A 21236-nucleotide genomic window follows, 5' to 3' on the forward strand; every position below is an offset into this window, starting at 1 on the left:
AACTAAAAGACTCCTACCAATTCATCAGTTTAACTTTCATTTATACATGAAAACGTGTAGATCTGTAACCGTTGTTTAGTAAATTAAAGGCAATAGATCTAGACAGTCATGAAGCAAAATCTCCCCCTGACAATACTGTTAAGTTTAATAAGACTGAGTCAAATTTTGATCTGCAACGTGCATGTACTTTGGGTCGTATTTATAACACGATAGGCCATTGATCTGTAAACAATTCCATTGAAGAGCATCATCGATGCTGCTCGTGGCTATACTGTTTCTCGAGCACAGTGCCCTCCTGCGTTCTTACAACAAGAACACGTGCAATAAAACGACCAATCATTATCATTTTCTGGCAAATTCTCTGTTCTTACGTGTTTTGTTTTTTTATTCAACGTATACACATATCATATGGTGAATAAAACAATGAAAACTACAGGTACATACCCAGAAGCCTTGTTTATATAAACTTTGACAGTTAACTGTCGAGGCCCATCTTCATTAAACACTATATAGCCACCCATGACCTAGTGTCGTGGAGTACATATACACATTACAAAATATCACAAGCCCATGAGATAGTGTCGTGGAGTACATCTACACATTACCATATATCACAAGCCCATTACCATATATCACCAGCCCACGAGCTAGTGTCGTGGAGTACGTCTTCATATCTACACATTACCATATATCACCAGCCCACGAGCTAGTGTCGTGGAGTACGTCTACACATTACCATATATCACCAGCCCACGAGCTAGTGTCGTGGAGTACGTCTTCACATTACCATATATCACCAGCCCACGAGCTGGTGTCGTGGAGTACGTCTTCACATTACCATATATCACCAGCCCACGAGCTGGTGTCGTGGAGTACGTCTACACATCTACACATTACCATATATCACCAGCCCACGAGCTAGTGTCGTGGAGTACGTCTACACATTACCATATATCACCAGCCCACGAGCTAGTGTCGTGGAGTACGTCTACACATTACCATATATCACCAGCCCACCAGCAAGTGTCGTGGAGTACGTCTACACAATACCATATATCACCAGCCCACGAGCTAGTGTCGTGGAGTACGTCTTCACATCTACACATTACCATATATCACCAGCCCACGAGCTAGTGTCGTGGACTACGTCTACACATTACCATATATCACCAGCCCACGAGCTAGTGTCGTGGAGTACGTCTACACATTACCATATATCACCAGCCCACGAGCTAGTGTCGTGGAGTACGTCTACACATTACCATATATCACCAGCCCACCAGCAAGTGTCGTGGAGTACGTCTACACATTACCATATATCACCAGCCCACGAGCTAGTGTCGTGGAGTACGTCTACACATTACCATATATCACCAGCCCACCAGCAAGTGTCGTGGAGTACGTCTACACATTACCATATATCACCAGCCCACGAGCCAGTGTCGTGGAGTACGTCTACACATTACCATACATCACCAGCCTATGTGCCAGTGTCGTAGAGTTCATCTTCACATTACCATATATCACCGGCCTATGACCTAGTGAAGTGGAGTGCACATTAACATCGCAATTGTTTATTCCTCGAGGTGTTCCTGTTTTCCTGTTTGTATAGTATACATTCAGCTTCGTTTATGATACCAATGCACAAATATGAATTGAATATGAAGTATTGGAGAATGACTTTTATTTACACTTTGATAAAAATGAGCTTACAATTTTAACAAAGATAATTTTGGTTTTAAATGTATAGTGCATACTAAGAATATTAAATTTGTAAGAATAAGGATTGTTGTTAAAATATTTTTGAATCAGCTTCTTTCTTACTTCAAGGAAATTGTGAAAATAAAATAGGGAATAAAATTCGTCACCAATTGCTTTTTATTTTACAAAGAGTACAAACTCTTTGGTACAATGCCTAGATGGCGTCCTTTTTCTATTGGCATGGAATGATTCATAAATCTAAATTTTCAAAACACATTCCTTATGTAACAGTCCGCTGTATGTGGCGGATGTGCGTTCATAGTCTCCACTTCTATGATCTTGCTAGCAAGCTCAGCTATCCTGTGAGGCATAGTAAGTTGGAACTTCGACCATCTTTAAAGCTCTGCTTTCCTGTTGGTTGAAGTGTAACGATCCGCTGTAGGCGGAGGAGGTCTACAGCGGCGGAGGTGCGTTCATAATAATATTCCGTATAAAACGGAAGTACGTTCATACCGGATGTATACTTGGTTGGTAATATGCAAATTAACAAAGCCCGGGCTATGTGAGAATAGAGAAGTTAGTGTATATAAAGACCAGTGGACCCCTTCAGAGTCGAGCATGCTTTTCTCTGAAGGGATCTGTTGGTGTTTGTTTCATTACGCCAGAAAGCTCGGCTGTCTGGTGTTTGTTTGTTTAACGTCGCACGTTACACTTAAACAATCAGGCAATATTTCTAAATAGTCTTCAAACAATGAACAGTTTTATATATACGACACACAAGACATTTTTGGGAATTATCTAAGGTGCTCTTCCAATCCTGGCTAAATGGATCAAACAATATTTTCTCAATAATAGTTCTAAAGTGTTTAATATTATCTACATTTTGGTTTATAAAATTTTCAGACAAACCTTAAATATCTAATGTTTTTTTAACAAACGTGATCCAATGGGAAAATACTTATATTATTAGTTTGAAAGTCAAGGTAGTTAAATACAAAATTTTACATATTTTGTCATTTTTGCAGTTTAGTACCTTGGCCATAAACAGGGAACTCTAGATTTATTTTGTGATGTAACATAATTGTTACCCAACTCTCCAAAAAACATATTAAAGTAGATTTTCCAAAATGGCTTTGCCATTAAATTATGGAGCAGTAACTTAATTAGAATACAATGTATTGTAAATTGCGTTGCTACTGTTATTAAGAAACCACAGTTGCTTGAATGGAGATGTACTGTTTGATTGAACTTAAAAGATTGGAGATATATATTGAAACTTATTAAAATAAAACACATAATTCCTTGTCCACATCGGTTAATTAGGCGCCATCCTGACAGTGATTTAAAAAGAGCCAGATATATTACAATATCAGCAGCCTTTGAGCCACGAGCGTCATTGAGTCAATCCATATATTGAACCTCATAATGTTTATGCTTGAATCTTGAATCATTAAGATAGCCATACATATACGCACTGTTCTTTATCTTGCAACAGTTTCGTTTTCAATCTAAGCCTACGAACCATGGTGATCTATATATGGAATTTTGACCTTTATAATTTGAATGAGATAAATATGACAGCAACTAAAAGCAATACTTTATCTAATACATGTACATGCAAAGCGAACATGCACACTTAATGTCACTATCTTCAACAGAGTGTATCGTTTAATTGTGTTATAAGGTTCCTTTTGTTTTCTAGTAACAAACGTTAATAAAGATGTCATCTGAATTAAGATTCGAAAAGAAAGTAGCGATAGTTACAGGAGGATGTCAGGGAATCGGGAAGGGTTGTAGCGAGATATTAGGTGAGTGAAAAGCATACTACAAAAACATAGTACTACTTAATTTAAACCTCTGTCAAGATCACACTTATTCAAAATCAATATATACACATGTAAAACAAACATATATAATGAGTGATACACTCACAACTACTAACTAAATAATGCATTTATGGAAAATATTAATTACTATTGACAATATTATAACTGTATATTTAAAAGCTGAATTCGCAAAAGTATTAAATGATTGTTGAATGCTAAAAGATTTACTGTGATCTTCTTTAGTCTGGTAAGTTAGAAATACCGAAGTTAAGCGCATTTCTATCAAATTAAGCTTAGTATCCGTCATAAGAACCATTGTTTTCGACATTAAAACATACTTTGTAGAATATTAAAGCAATAGTAATAATTGTGGTAAATCTTATGTGGGAGTAAGAATGCATCTTTAACATAATTGATAAACGCATTGTATTTCAGCTGAAAATGGCGGTACGGTCTTGGTGTTTGACATCAATGGTATGTAAAGTATTGTATCTCATTTTCCATAACCAGCTTATGCAGGTAAAATAATTTCGCCAAACTCTAAAATGTATAAGACGAATACGAAACAAGGACAAATAAGATCGTTGCATACCTGTTAATTACTTAGCTAGCATCGATGCTTATAATTATAACCAAATGACATTGACACTATATATAATCGCCGCATTTTCGTTATCAAATAGCATCAATGGATACCATGGAGCTCAAGATCGCTGCATTCATGCTTTATGATACAATGGAAATTCAGGAACAAGCACAGAAGCATTATTATTTAAACTAAGACTCTGTATGAAGACACAACGACCAAGTAACACAAACAGGAACCGAGAGTGAAGTCAAAAGGCAACAAACACTTTGTTATCATACATACGTAATCTGCTACACAAACATGTTTAACACTTGACATCGATGCGTAGACTTCTACATAAATGTTTAACACTTGACATCGATGCGTAGACTTCTACATACATGTTTAACTCTTGACATCGATGCGTAGACTTCTACATATATATTTTTACACTTGACATCGTTGCGTAGACTTCTACATACATGTTTAACACTTGACATCGTCGCGTAGACTTTTACATACATGTTTAACACTTGACATCGATGCGTAGACTTCTACATACATGTTTAACATTTGACATCGTTGCGTTGTCTTCTACATACATGTTTAACACTTGACATCGTCGCGTAGACTTCTACATGCATGTTTAACACTTGACATCGATGCGTAGACTTCTACATGCATGTTTAACACTTGACATCGTTGCGTAGACTTCTACATACATGTTTAACACTTGACATCGTTGCGTAGACTTCTACATGCATGTTTAACATTTGACATCGATGCGTAGACTTCTACATGCATGTTTAACACTTGACATCGTTGCGTAGACTTCTACATACATGTTTAACATTTGACATCGTTGCGTAGACTTCTACACACATGTTTAACACTTGACATCGATGCGTTACATTTGACATCGTTGCGTAGATTTCTACATAGATGTTTAACACTTGACATAGTCGCGTAGACTTCTACATACATGTTTAACACTTGACATCGTTGCGTAGACTTCCACATACATGTTTAACACTTGACATCGTTGCGTAGACTTCTACATACATGTTTAACACTTGACATCGTTGCGTAGACTTCTACATACATGTTAAACACTTGACATCGTTGCGTAGACTTTTACATACATGTTTAACACTTGACATCGTTGCGTAGTCTTCTACATACATGTTTAACACTTGACATCGTTGCGTAGTCTTCTACATACATGTTTAACACTTGACATCGTTGCGTAGACTTCTACATACATGTTTAACACTTGACATCGTTGCGTAGACTTTCACATACATGTTTAACACTTGACATCGTTGCGTAGACTTCTACATACATGTTTAACACTTGACATCGTTGCGTTGTCTTCTACATGCATGTTTAACACGTGACATCGTTGCGTAGTCATCTACATGCATGTTTAACACTTGACATCGTTGCGTAGACTTCTACATACATGTTTAACACTTGACATCGTTGCGTAGACTTCTACATGCATGTTTAACACTTGACATCGTTGCGTTGTCTTCTACATGCATGTTTAACACGTGACATCGTTGCGTAGTCTTCTACATGCATGTTTAACATTTGACATCGTTGCGTAGACTTCTACATGCATGTTTAACACTTGACATCGTTGCGTAGACTTCCACATACATGTTTAACACTTGACATCGTTGCGTAGACTTCCACATACATGTTTAACACTTGACATCGTTGCGTAGACTTTCACATACATGTTTAACACTTGACATCGATGCGTAGACTTCTACATACATGTTTAACATTTGACATCGTTGCGTTGTCTTCTACATGCATGTTTAACACTTGACATCGTCGCGTAGACTTCTACATGCATGTTTAACACTTGACATCGATGCGTAGACTTCTACATGCATGTTTAACACTTGACATCGTTGCGTAGACTTCTACATACATGTTTAACACTTGACATCGTTGCGTAGACTTCTACATGCATGTTTAACATTTGACATCGATGCGTAGACTTCTACATGCATGTTTAACACTTGACATCGTTGCGTAGACTTCTACATACATGTTTAACATTTGACATCGTTGCGTAGACTTCTACACACATGTTTAACACTTGACATCGATGCGTTACATTTGACATCGTTGCGTAGATTTCTACATAGATGTTTAACACTTGACATAGTCGCGTAGACTTCTACATACATGTTTAACACTTGACATCGTTGCGTAGACTTCCACATACATGTTTAACACTTGACATCGTTGCGTAGACTTCTACATACATGTTTAACACTTGACATCGTTGCGTAGACTTCTACATACATGTTTAACACTTGACATCGTTGCGTAGACTTCTACATACATGTTTAACACTTGACATCGTTGCGTAGTCTTCTACATACATGTTTAACACTTGACATCGTTGCGTAGTCTTCTACATACATGTTTAACACTTGACATCGTTGCGTAGACTTCTACATACATGTTTAACACTTGACATCGTTGCGTAGACTTTCACATACATGTTTAACACTTGACATCGTTGCGTAGACTTCTACATACATGTTTAACACTTGACATCGTTGCGTTGTCTTCTACATGCATGTTTAACACGTGACATCGTTGCGTAGTCATCTACATGCATGTTTAACACTTGACATCGTTGCGTAGACTTCTACATACATGTTTAACACTTGACATCGTTGCGTAGACTTCTACATACATGTTTAACACTTGACATCGTTGCGTTGTCTTCTACATGCATGTTTAACACGTGACATCGTTGCGTAGTCTTCTACATGCATGTTTAACATTTGACATCGTTGCGTAGACTTCTACATGCATGTTTAACACTTGACATCGTTGCGTAGACTTCCACATACATGTTTAACACTTGACATCGTTGCGTAGACTTCCACATACATGTTTAACACTTGACATCGTTGCGTAGACTTTCACATACATGTTTAACACTTGACATCGTTGCGTAGACTTCTACATACATGTTTAACATTTGACATCGTTGCGTAGACTTCTACATACATGTTTAACACTTGACATCGTTGCATAGACTTCTACATACATGTTTAACACTTGACATCGTTGCGTTGTCTTCTACATGCATGTTTAACATTTGACATCGTTGCGTAGTCTTCTACATGCATGTTTAACATTTGACATCGTTGCGTAGACTTCCACATACATGTTTAACACTTGACATCGTTGCGTAGACTTCCACATACATGTTTAACACTTGACATCGTTGCGTAGACTTCTACATACATGTTTAACATTTGACATCGTTGCGTAGACTTCTACATGCATGTTTAACATTTGACATCGTTGCGTAGACTTCTACATACATGTGTCGATGCGTAGTCGTATACATACATGTTTAACTCTTGACATCGTTGCGTAGACTTCTACATACATGTGTCGGTGCGTAGTCGTATACATACATGTTTAACACTTGACATCGTTGCGTAGACTTCCACATACATGTTTAACACTTGACATCGTTGCGTAGACTTCTACATACATGTTTAACACTTGACATCGTTGCGTAGACTTCTACATGCATGTTTAACATTTGACATCGTTGCGTAGACTTCTACATGCATGTTTAACATTTGACATCGTTGCGTAGACTTCTACATACATGTGTCGATGCGTAGTCGTATACATACATGTTTAACATTTGACATCGTTGCGTAGACTTCTACATACATGTGTCGATGCGTAGTCGTATACATACATGTTTAACATTTGACATCGTTGCGTAGACTTCTACATACATGTGTCGATGCGTAGTCGTATACATACATGTTTAACATTTGACATCGTTGCGTAGACTTCTACATACATGTGTCGATGCGTAGTCGTATACATACATGTTTAACACTTGACATCGTTGTGTAGACTTCTACATACATGTTTAACACTTGACATCGTTGCGTAGACTTCTACATACATGTGTCGATGCGTAGTCGTATACATACATGTTTAACTCTTGACTTCGATGCGTAGCATCTTTGCTTATATTTATACTTACCACCACTATTGATGCATTAATTGCAACATACATGCTACGTACATGTTAAACACCCAATATAAGATAATAGATAAATCAATTTTAAGATTGCTACACACATGTTTAGCACCAAACATCGATGGGTTGAATAAATGTTACAGACACAAGTTTTACACCTAACATCGATGCTAAAATTGTTACACATATGTTAAACTCCTACATTAATGTGTAGATTGCAGTACGTTTACGTATATTTGTTTACCACCTTACATGGCTGCTTAGGTTGAAACACACATGTTTAACACCTAATATTGATGCCGAGATTTAGTTATGTATTTCTAACAATTCACATTAGTACGTTGGTTGCTACATACATGTTAATACATAACACCGATGCTAAGATTGCGAGCTGGAAGTACAAACTAAATGTTAAACACCTAACATTTATGCTGGGAGTACAAAATGTATGTTAAACACCCAACATTTAAGCTGGGAGTACAAAATGTATGTTAAACACCTGGGAGTACTAACTATATGTTTAACACTTAACATTTAAGCTGGGAGTACAAGCTATATGCTAAACACCTAACATTGAAGCTGGGTGTACAAAATGTATGTTAAACTCCTAGCATTTAAGCTGGGAGTACAAACTATACGTTAAACACCTAACATTGAAGCTGAGAGTACAAGCTATATGCTAAACACCTAACATTGAAGCTGGGTGTACAAAATGTATGTTAAACTCCTAGCATTTAAGCTGGGAGTACAAACTATACGTTAAACACCTAACATTGAAGCTGAGAGTACAAGCTATATGCTAAACACCTAATATTGAAGCTGGGTGTACAAAATGTATGTTAAACACCCAACATTTAAGCTGGGAGTACAAGCTATTTGCTAAACACCTAACATTTACGCTGGGCTAAACACCTAACATTTACGCTGGGTGTACAAAATGTATGTTAAACACCTAACATTTACGCTGGGAGTACAAACTATATGTTAAACACCTAACATTGAAGCTGAGAGTACAAAATAAATGTTAAAGACCTAACATTTAAGCTGGGAGTACAAAATGTATGTTAAACACCTGGGTGTACTAACTATATGTTATACACCTAACATTTAAGCTGGGATTACAACATATATTGGTTGAATACCAACCATCAGTACGTAGATATACTTCAAGCATGTTGACATGGTGCGTGTTTGTGGTGTTTCCTTTTCCAGATACATTGGGCGAGTCAATAAGCAGCAAAGGTCCGGGTAAAATCATATACATGAGGTGTGATGTCACCAATGAGGCTCAAGTCAAGGTACAACACATACTTTTGTAATGCATTATATATCCTATGAATTAAAATATGAATCGATGAAAACGGAAGAATAAAGGCTAATTGATAAACAAAATTTTAAGAGAAGTGAAGCATTGTTTTATATATCTTTCTTTGTTATATTACGATATACCATATTGCATTATTTCTCTCGCGCCCATTTAGTATGCATTATACTGTGTTAATATTAGATGTTGTTGTATTGTATCTGGTGGAACATTCGTTGTACTCAAATGCGATTTTCTGATACATGTATTTATGCTTTTACTTTCAGACATGCATAGATAAAGTAATTGAGAAGTATGGGCAAATAGACTGCATAGTTAACAATGTTGGAACTCGTAAGTTACTGTTGATATGTTTAAGATATTGTGATAACCTTTCTGCTCTTCATAATTAAAGTCTCTTTATTTTACATAGCATGCTCTTACTTGTATTGCTACTGACAAAACAAAACTTTTTCAATACATTGATATTCGAAAACATAAATTGCCTTTGGGTATAAAAATAAATTTGGCAGAGATATTTTTTGAGGTCAATATTTATGCAAAAAGCTGCAGAAACAAGCCCAGTAGCAAAAAGTTTAAACATAAACCCGGTTTAATGGCACTGAGTAGACGCCAAAGACATAGAACATAAAATCACAAACAAGAAACATAGAAACACAGCACAAAACTCCACAAACAGCACAGTGCATACATACTATATATAAAAAAACTTGGTATGTTTATCAAGAATTGTTAGGTACCGCCTTGGAACGGTCAGTAAAATATAAAGTAAAATGTCAAGACCGAATATAAATATATAAAAATATACCACAAAAAATATGAAACCGAACATATACATAAGATTGTCGCAATCTCTTACTCTTCGTTTTGCATTCAATATATTTTAGCATGCATGGCCACAAAGTATAACCAAAGTATGAAACGTACCTTACATGCCCCCATCAGCCTCTCTCAATCTCATAACTCTTTCCCAAATGTCAAATAATTGTGTAATTATTTGAGCTTATATTCCTTTGTTTTTGGTCGTAATGTTCCATCACAATCCCAGCAATGTATGTAGCTATATGTTTAGCTACCTGCATACTTTCACCAAAATCTGAAGCTACCTGCTTACTAATAGCGATGTGTGTAGCTATCTGCATCGTTCAGCAATGTGGGTAGCTACCTGCATACCTTCAGCGATGTGTGTAGCTACCTGCATACCTTCAGCGATGTGTGTAGCTACCTGCATACTTACAGCGATGTGTGTAGCTACCTGTATCGTTCATCAATGTGTCTAGCTACCTGTATCGTTCATCAATATGTCTAGCTACCTGTATCGTTCATCAATGTGTCTAGCTACCTGTATCGTTCATCAATGCGTCTAGCTACCAGTAGCGTTCATCAATGTGTCTAGCTACCTGTATCGTTCATCAATGTGTCTAGCTACCTGTATCGTTCATCAATGTGTCTAGCTACCTGTATCGTTCGTCAATGTGTCTAGATACCTGTATCGTCCATCAATGTGTCTAGCTACCTGTATCGTTCATCAATGTGTGTAGCTACCTGTATCGTTCGTCAATGTGTGTAGCTACCTGTATCGTTCATCAATGTGTGTAGCTACCTGTATCATTCATCAATGTGTCTAGCTACATGTATCGTTCATCAATGTGTCTAGCTACCTGTATCGTTCATCAATCTGTCTAGCTACCTTTATCGTTCATCAATGTGTCTAGCTACCTGTATCGTTCATCAATATGTCTAGCTACCTGTATCGTTCATCAATGTGTCTAGCTACCTGTATCGTTCATCAATCTGTCAAGCTACCTTTATCGTTCATCAATGTGTCTAGCTACCTGTATCGTTCATCAATATGTCTAGCTACCTGTATCGTTCATCAATGTGTCTAGCTACCTGTATCGTTCGTCAATGTGTCTAGCTACCTGTATCGTTCATCAATGTGTCTAACTACCTGTATCGTTCATCAATGTGTCTAGCTACCTGTATCGTTCATCAATGTGTCTAGCTACCTTTATCGTTCATCAATGTGTCTAGCTACCTGTATCGTTCATCAATATGTCTAGCTATCTGTATCGTTCATCAATGTGTTTAGAAACCTGCCTACTTTTGTATTGTAGACCCCGGCGACGTGGAAATCGATCACATTTCTGTGCAAGATTTTCGAGATATTCTGGAACTGAATGTTGTAAGCCACTTCACTATGTACAAAGTAAGTACGGTTTGTCCCAACTTTAGCAAGACCAACGGCAGTATGGTTTACATTACCAACGTATGATCAAGGCTAGTTTAGATATGCAGTATCGATGAGTTATGTGTTTAACCTTGCCAGTTCGAGTGGAACCCATGGCCAGGCTTGTAGGCACAATGTTTCGCGAGAGTGTGGTCTCATGAAGCGGAGGAAACCCATTTGCCCGACTTGGTTACCACAAACCAAACTAACATGCGTCCAGACCGGGAATTGAACACGGGTCGCCTTGGCAAGAAAAAGAGTGCGCTGACCACTGCACTTACCGGGCAAATGCTAATACCATTCATTATTATCAGTATGGGTTGCCTCACCAGAGCGGAACCAAAGGTTCTGTTGCTAACTGTGCTAGTTTTAGTGGAATACATGCAATGTTGTTGTTTTTACAAATTGAGCTTCAAATTATACTCATTTTACAGTATGGATTGCCTTACCTACGGAAAACCAAAGGCTCTGTGGTCAGTATTGCCAGTTTTAGTGGAACCAATGGTCAAAGAGCATGTCCAACGTATTGTTGCACCAAGGTAGGATTATCATTTTCTGTATTTTGTTGATGGAATATAACGACTTAAGTGCCTTTAAAGCTGCACTCTCACAGGTTTATCATGTTGACACTCTTTTAGTTTTTGTCTTGGAATCTGCCAATTTCTGCGTAAATATCTGCAAACCAGTGATTTAAGACTGCTGACAATAGATCAGATCGCAGACTTTCATATTTCCGTTCGAAAAATAACGTTTTATGGTTAAAAGGGTTACTAACCTTTTAAGAAAAATGCATAAAACATCAACGTTTGAACTTAAATATGAAAATCTGCGATCTGATTTTTGTCAGCAGTCTTATATCACTAGTTTCCATGTATCCTCGCATGAATTGGCTCGTTCCAAGACAGAAAATAAAAAAGTTGTCAAAACGTTCAATCTGTGAGAGCTCATCTTTAACTGCGCTTGATATTTCAGTGTTTGTGTTAAATACATCGGTAAATTTATTTGTCACGTAAGTAATTATATAAATATTAGTTATATGTTAACACATTAGCACCAGCATTTAAAAGGGTATTGGTTTGTGAATATAAGTATTAGTTATATGTTAACACATTAGCACATTGTCGTTAGCACCAGCATTTAAAAGGGTTTTGATTTGTGAATATAAGTATTAGTTATATGTTAACACATTAGCACATTGTCATTAGCACCAGCATTTAAAAGGGGTTTGATTTGTGAATATAAGTATTAGTTATATGTTAACACATTAGCACATTAGCACCAGCATTTAAAAGGGGTTTGATTTGTGAATATAAGTATTAGTTATATGTTAACACATTAGCACATTGTCATTAGCACCAGCATTTAAAAGGGGTTTGATTTGTGAATATAAGTATTAGTTATATGTTAACACATTAGCACATTGTCATTAGCACCAGCATTTAAAAGGGGTTTGATTTGTGAATATAAGTATTAGTTATATGTTAACACATTAGCACATTGTCATTAGCACCAGCATTTAAAAGGGGTTTGATTTGTGAATATAAGTATTAGTTATATGTTAACACATTAGCACATTAGCACCAGCATTTAAAAGGGTTGATTTGTGAAAATATGTAGGTTACATGTATTTATCTATTATATTTGTAATCAGTAGAAATGACATAGTTTTTTATATTGAATACCTGAAAACCAATGATAAACGTGTTACAGGGCGCGATTCCTGCCTTGGCAAAGGCGTTAGCAATAGACGAAGCAAAGAATGGTGTTCGAATTAACACGTATGTTCTCATTTAAATTACTTATCTATGTTATACCGTGATGTTAATGCCTTCGACACCGACCCCATCAAGTAAACAAACTAAGAGATTGGTTCACTATGGCTTGGATATGAATGGATCGCTTTAATTAACGGAACTACATAATGATCGTTCGCAAAACGTTATTTTTAAAAGTGAGGAGATATACTGAAGTAAGGTTCCAACAGTGATAAAATACGTGATACCAATATATATATTTCGTTTTTAACATACAATACACACTATCGTGTATGACTGTTCATCTTTATGAGGTTTGAAAATATTGACAAGTATTGATCAATGTTATGGCCTTAAAGTATGAAGTTTAAGCGCTCGTCAATCGGTTTAAGGTATTCGCGAACTATTATTGTGTTTTGTTGTTAATAAACTAGTTTTGGTTATATAGTGGTTCCAAAAACTGTGTATTTGTAGCGACAGTTTAAAAAAAATAAAATCAGTTTTACCGGGGGTGGGGGAGGGGGTGTGTGTGAAAAAGACCCGAAACTGTTGTTGTTGTTTTGTTAAACTATCGAAGCCCCCTCCGGTTGATAAATGGCTGGTAATGTGAGGTTAAGCGTTCACAAACAAGTTCATACTCTCAGTTCTTACTTAAGATTTCATTTACCTTTGCCTTTACACCAACATTTACCAGTTGCGATATACTGATAGTTTTGCAATACGTTTTGTCTTGTAGCGTCGTGTATCTTGTTTGACGCGTGTTTGATCTGCATCTTTGGGCTTAAAATATATTGGTCAAACTTAAGACTGCTTGGCTTGTCTTGTAGTTTCCATTGTGTTATTAGTATCGACAAGCAAGAAGCTCCTGTTGTAGTAGCTAAAGAAGTATTACTATTCGACGGAAGATCAGCCATGTCATCAAACGGCTTACCACAGGACCTCTCGACAACGGATCAGACACAACTGAATAAGTTTTGGGTTTGTGAGTTTATTTATACTCGCACTCGGGCAATACCCATTTGCAGAGAGCTCCGAGAAGATTGTTTGTTTTTTTGGAGCATTTTGGCACAGACAGCATGTATTCTTGGTTAAAGCTACCCTGATTCTTTCCCTCCAAGTGCGCCAGTATATAGCACTGTTATACGGGACCCCAGTTTAACGTCCCTACCGGAGGACGATTAGTATTTTCTTGAGTTGTGTGGCGGGAAGTCGAACTAGTGACCCCTTGATTGACAGTCAAGTGTGTTACGACTAGACCACGGATCCGCCATACAACGGAATAAGAGGGATATATCTCAATTTCTATTAATTGATTTTCCAGAATATGCCCTGGGCCTATCAGAACGCCCCTGTACGAGGATTGGCTCGCTAAACTGAAGAACCCAGAGGACGGGGAGCGTGTGAAAGCATGGACGGTAATATCATTGGTCTACAGGGACAGTATCATTGGTCAACAAACATAGCATCATTTGTCAACAAACACATTATCATTGATCAAAAAGCATTTATTCATTTAATCATTGGTTAACAAAAACATTATCATTGGTTAACAAACATAATATAATTGGTCATAAAACAGTATTTCATAAGTCAATTAACACAATATCGTTGAAAAACAAGCAAACAAGCATTGATTGCTTTTTTTTGCAGACAGACTATTTTGATTTACATTCACAATACAATTAATTATAATTTATTCACGTACGCAATATTATTAATATACATATTCAATACCATTGTTTGAAAGATGTTATGTTTACAGACAGACTTAAATGTAGGCCGTTCTTGATTGGATATATTTTCAAAGAAAGAATTAAACGCCATATTGACCTGTCTGTGAATATTAATTGGGATTCCCAGGACTCAGACATCAAAATTGTATTGACCTATATTGATAATAAGGAGTCTGACCCATATCCACCTACCCATTGTAAATCCATTGAAACATACATAGCATGGTTAATATGGTTTTCATTACTTATATTGTTTTGGCAAAATACATAATGAATAACATACATTTTACATCATCATTGAATATATATTTGATAAGATATCAATAATTATTTATTGGCCTTATGATATCATATTTCACAGCTAATAATTAAATCATTGTATAGTACATCGTGCCGTTAAGTAAGCTTCCATAAATGAAATACTTAATGCTTATCTCTTTTCCAGCAATTGGGTCGCATCGGTGATCCTCGGGAAATTGGAAAGGCGTGTCTCTTTCTGGCGACTGACGCAACATTCACCACCGGAACTGAGTTGATGTGTACCGGAGGCTGTGAGATCGGATATGGAGTAAAAGACTAAACTCCGACTTTGTATAATCCGAACATGAATTAATACAGAAGACTTTGTACTCAAATGTTTGAGCTTGTGAAAATAGAGTTTACAAATTACTAAAACTTACCTTTTCCTTACATGCATCAGCGTTTTAGCCATACAAGTGCGTCTTTTGTATTTTGTTATTATTCCTTTTTATGTAAAAGGAACTTATGTATCAATAAATGTTTAGTTACATGTGCATATTGATCATTAAAGATGATATCTAAAATACAGACCAAACTGTAAAGTGCATGACACAGAAGAAGCAACAAAGAGACTTAACACTCAAAACTGATAAATATGCTCTCATATTTACATATTTGCAATTTTATATAAATGCAAATGTTTGTGGAACATCTCACCTGTTATTGTCTGAATGCATCTTTTTCTGATATATGTTGAGACATTTCCATGCACAGTAACATACATTAAAAGTCGGATTGTGTCATGATGTTGATTTAAACATATTTTATTCAACATACAAACAAACTACACAGAATAAACACACACAAGTTGTATGTACTATCGAAATGGATTTGAACGAAAGCATAGATTATAGAGTTCTTCTCCGTGTCATGATGTTATCACACAATGCAAAAAGTGATGCGTTTGGTTTACCAAAAACTCTTCCATTTCAAAATAAATCTGACATCAATAATACCTTAGTTTGAAGTTGTTGATTGTTTTTTATTTATCCTGGATGCATGTTTGGTGTGGCTTCGTAAAATAGTTTACATATACAGTCCATGCACGACGTGTCCCAAGCAATACTATAACTACATTATTTTCTGTAATTTCGATATCATAGAGTAAACAAATGATAAGTGTTTCATACGCTTTACCGGGGAAACTTTTTAAACCCAAAACTTCTTAAGTAAAAATGCAAATCATGAGTGTAAACAGCAACTTTGAAGTTAAGTTCAGGTATTTGGAAAGTCACGTCATAAGCAAATTACGAAATGGCTTTGTGCGCGCTAAATGTATATCATATTAAAATTCGTCTTAGTTGCATTTTGTAATTGCGATGAATACATAATTATGTGGGTTAAAAAGGATCAAAAGATTAAGAGAAGTCTTTTGGACACACACAAAAAAAAATAAGTTGATATTACTAAATCATGTTCGGACTTTATTCATATTCACAATCATCCGTGCTGAACAAAAGGCTCTACATAAAATGTACCAATGATTGTATTTGTCATACTTGTTCAAGATTATTTACTTATTATATCATAATAATATTAGAACTATTGTATCGAATGCGTATGACATTTTTTCTCAGTATTAGGACACAAATTTTCTAAATATATGAGGAAATTGTTCACAGTATGATTGAAAACATTAATTGCACAGGAAGATTTATTTCCACGAAGAGAAACAGTAATGTATGCGAATGGAATAGATGAAGTCAAAGTCTTCAATGATCACAAAGCAGGTGTTGTGTGACAGGCCAGAAATCATCACACAAAGGTCAAGAATATGATACAATTACCAAGTACTGCAGAGGAGTACCCGTGTCTGTCACTCCAACAGTCTATGATTGCTCAAGAAAAGCTATGTTTGTGTTCAACTATGTCCTTATATATAAGTGTTTAATATTTGAAGCTTTGCTGCATTGCAAACAACATTACTTAAAACCTGCACCAAACAATCCATCATGATCATCAATCTTTGTAAAAGTTGGATCATGATCAACAATCGTTGTAACTGTTGGATCATGATCATCAATGTTTGCAACTGTTGGATCTTGATCATCAATATTAGTTACTGTTAGATCATGATCATCAACAATCATTGTAACTGTTGGATCATGATCGTCAATCTTTGTAACTGTTGGATCGCAATCAACAATCGTTGTAACTGTTGGATCGCAATCAACAATCGTTGTAACTGTTGGATCGCAATCAACAATCGTTGTAACTGTTGGATCGCAATCAACAATCGTTGTAACTGTTGGATCGCAATCAACAATCGTTGTAACTGTTGGATCGCAATCAACAATCTTTGTAACTGTTGGATCGTGATCACTAATCATTGTAACTGTTGGATCGTGATCACTAATCATTGTAACTGTTGGATCGTGATCACTAATCATTGTAACTGTTGGATCGTGATCACTAATCATTGTAACTGTAGCTTGGATCATGATCACAAATCTTAATTTGAACCTGTCGGACCATGATCACCATTAACCATTATTTATGACTCCACGCAGCCGATTGTATAAAACTTGAATAAGTTGTCCCTAGGTTATAATCAAGTGTGTAGGTTAAAATTATATGATTGGTAAGTCATATTTTTTGGATAAATATTGACCAATCAATAAACATTTTGTCGAGCTTCTACTAAACAAAAAAACTTCACGAGTTTAAGAATAGTGTTACAGGTCATGATTATAAATTATTTTAACAGTTAAATCATGATCACCAATCTTTACAGGTGTCCAATCTGTGCAGCTGTATTCACGATTATGATCACAAATCTGCGCATATGTCAGACCACAGTCACCAATCTATGCAGCTGTTGTCACGATAATGATCACACATTTGTGCAAATATCAGACCACTGTCACCAATCTGTGCAGCCGTTGTCTCGATTATGATCACCAATCTGTGCAGAAGTCGGACCACACTCACCAATCTTTGCAGCTGTTGTCACGATAATGATCACCATTCTTTGCAGATATCGGACCAAAGTCACCAATCTATGCAGCTGTCGTATAATGATTACCAATCTGTGCAGCTGTCTTATAAAGATCACCAATCTGAGCAGATGTCAGACCACAGTCACCAATCTATGCATCTGTTGTCACGATTTTGATCACCAATATGTGCAGATGTCGGACCACACTCACCAATCTTTGCAGCTGTTGTCACGATAATGATCACCATTCTTTGCAGATATCGGACCAAAGTCACCAATCTATGCAGCTGTCGTATAATGATTACCAATCTGTGCAGCTGTCTTATAAAGATTACCAATCTGAGCAGATGTCAGACCACAGTCACCAATCTATGCATCTGTTGTCACGATTTTGATCACCAATATGTGCAGATGTCGGACCACAGTCACCAATATGTGCAGCTGTTATCCCGATAATGATCACCAATCTTTGCAGTTGTCGGACCACAGTCTACAACCTTTGCATCTGTCGCATAAAGATCACCAATCTGGGCAGATGTCAGACCACAGTCACCAATCTGTGCATCTGTTGTCACGATTTTGATCACCAATCTGGGCATATGTTGGACCACACTCACCAATCTGTGCAACTGTTGTCACGATTTTGATTACCAATCTGGGCAGATGTCGGCCCACACTCACCAATCTGTGCAGCTGTTGTCACGATAATGATCACAGTCACCAATCTGAGCAACTGTTGTCACGATAATGATCACCGATCTTTGCAGATGCCGGATCACTGTCACCAATCTGTGCAGCTGTCGTATAAAGATCACCAATCTGTGCAGCTTTCGTATTAAGATCACCAATCCGTGCAACTGTTGTCACGATAATGATCACCGATCTTTGCAGATGCCGGATCACTGTCACCAATCTGTGCAACTGTTGTCACGATAATAATCACCAATCTTTGCAGATGCTGGATCACTGTCACCAATCCGTGCAGCTGTCGTATAAAGATCACCAATCTGTGCAGCTTTCGTATAAAGATCACCAATCCATGCAGCTGTCGTATAAAGATCACCAATCTGTTCAGCTGTTGTATAAAGATCACCAATATGTGCTGCTGTCGTATAAAGATCACCAATCTGTACAGATGTCGGATCACAGTCACCAATCTGAGCAGCTGTGGTATTATGATCACCAATCTGTGCAGATGTCGGACCACAGTCACCAATCTGTGCAGCTGTGGTATTATGATCGTCACTCTAAGGCAGATGTCGGATCACAGTCACCAATCTGAGCAGCTGTCGTATAATGATCACCAATCTTTACAGATGTCGGACCACAGTCACCAATCTGTGCAGATGTCGTATAATGATCACCAATCAGTGCAGCTGTCGTATAAAGATCACCAATCTGTGCAGCTGTCGTATTATTATTACCAATCTGTGCATATGTCGGATCACAGTCACCAATCTGAGCAGCTGTCGTATAATAATCACCAATCTGTGCAGATGTCGGACCACAGTCACCAATCTCAGCAGCTGCCGTATTATGATCGCCAATCTAAGGCAGATGGCGGGTCGTGATCATCAATTGTTGTAACTGTTGGATCACGATGAACCCTAACAGCTTCGCTTAATACAGGATCACTCTTTCACTCAACTCTCATATTAAGTAAGTTTTAGGTCAAAACATTTGATCGAGTTCTTTTCTATTTACTACTCTTTCCTCATATTTTTCTACACATCTTTGGTGTGTCCATTGTCTTTCATCTCCACTTGCCGGGCAATGAACATTTCAAACATGTGAGCCTCCACCAACAGTTTAAGCAAATACTGCAGGCCTAATGACTTTGTTCATATATAGAAAATGCATTGAAGAATATGACCTTTTTCCAACATTGAAATATGCCTTATTTATAAACATTTCTGTCTCGGAGATGATGATTAGGAATTATCAGGGACAGCGCGAACGCAGTCCCCACACCAATAAATTACGTACCCGAGTAACCAACATTTGTGGCTATCGCAGGCGTCAGCCCAACCGAAGTGCAATGGGAGGGCCTCTTCCTGGGGGAACCGCCTTAATGATCACGGTATCCCCTGTACCAGGTAAGTATGCCATTTCCAGGGTAGCTCTTGTTTTAATACTAGCTCAGTATTACCATGTTTATAGTTGAGACAAAACAATACAGTTCTTATTATTGTGGATATTTGTATTTAATAAATGCCCAATGCGGGTAGTATTTTGTAAACTTAAAGCTCTCCTTGTTAATTCAAATTTATTTGTGAAAACGTAGTTATAAATATCTTCCGTGAACCATTTAACAAGGAATCTTAGGGTTTATTAAAAAAGGCAGCGCTTCCCGTTTATAAATAGAAAATTCTCTGCGTATAGTTCTATTTATAGTTTATAGATAACCGCGACACTTTCCATATTTTCAATTCTGGTTTTCTCCCCTAGGCGTTGTGATTCGTCAAGTGAATAAAGCTGGCATTAAATGATAACAATACAGATCAATAAAGACAATGGTAGGAATTTAATAATTTAATATCCAACTTAAGTCAATCGTATGCTCATACATTATTGACTTCATTAATCTATAAGTCAGTTATTAATAACGAGTTATCCGGTTAGCTATATCGGTCTTAGATCCAATTGAGAACAATATTGAATACTAGCCAAGACGATTTTTGATGCAAGACATCAAAGACGCGGCTGAATGGGGCCAAGTGTGAATTATTTTTTTATCATAAATCCAATGAGGGAAAACATAAATTTAAACGTTCAAATAAGGGATGGAAAAAAACGGTAAATCATATAAAATCA

At 36.9% G+C, this 21236-nt stretch overlaps 1 protein-coding gene and 1 non-coding gene across 2 annotated transcripts; one reads left to right on the plus strand and one right to left on the minus strand.

Annotated features, from left to right (window-relative positions):
• Positions 1-3297: 3297 nt before the first annotated feature.
• Positions 3298-16437, plus strand: LOC128223151 (17-beta-hydroxysteroid dehydrogenase 14-like). The gene is made up of 9 exons (XM_052932434.1): positions 3298-3509; positions 3963-4001; positions 9356-9441; positions 9734-9800; positions 11585-11676; positions 12132-12236; positions 13408-13475; positions 14773-14866; positions 15630-16437. The coding sequence occupies exons 1-9, from the start codon at positions 3422-3424 to the stop codon at positions 15762-15764; spliced, it is 774 nt and encodes a 257-aa protein (XP_052788394.1). The 5' UTR covers positions 3298-3421; the 3' UTR covers positions 15765-16437.
• A 3927-nt stretch (positions 16438-20364) lies between these two features.
• LOC128224958 (U1 spliceosomal RNA) lies at positions 20365-20526 on the minus strand. The gene has a single exon (XR_008259585.1). It is a non-coding gene; the product is annotated as a U1 spliceosomal RNA (small nuclear RNA).
• Positions 20527-21236: the final 710 nt, after the last annotated feature.

The sequence above is a fragment of the Mya arenaria genome, chromosome 17, assembly GCF_026914265.1.
Source record: "Mya arenaria isolate MELC-2E11 chromosome 17, ASM2691426v1".
NCBI lineage: Eukaryota > Metazoa > Mollusca > Bivalvia > Myida > Myidae > Mya > Mya arenaria.

Excerpts from the sequence above, each read along its gene's own strand:
- LOC128223151 (XM_052932434.1), top strand. The coding sequence starts at position 3,422 with ATGTCATCTGAATTAAGATTCGAAAAGAAAGTAGCGATAGTTACAGGA. Across the intron at positions 4,002-9,355 it reads CTTGGTGTTTGACATCAATG|ATACATTGGGCGAGTCAATA; the intron begins GTATGTAAAGTA and ends TTCCTTTTCCAG. Across the intron at positions 13,476-14,772 it reads AATGGTGTTCGAATTAACAC|AATATGCCCTGGGCCTATCA; the intron begins GTATGTTCTCAT and ends TTGATTTTCCAG.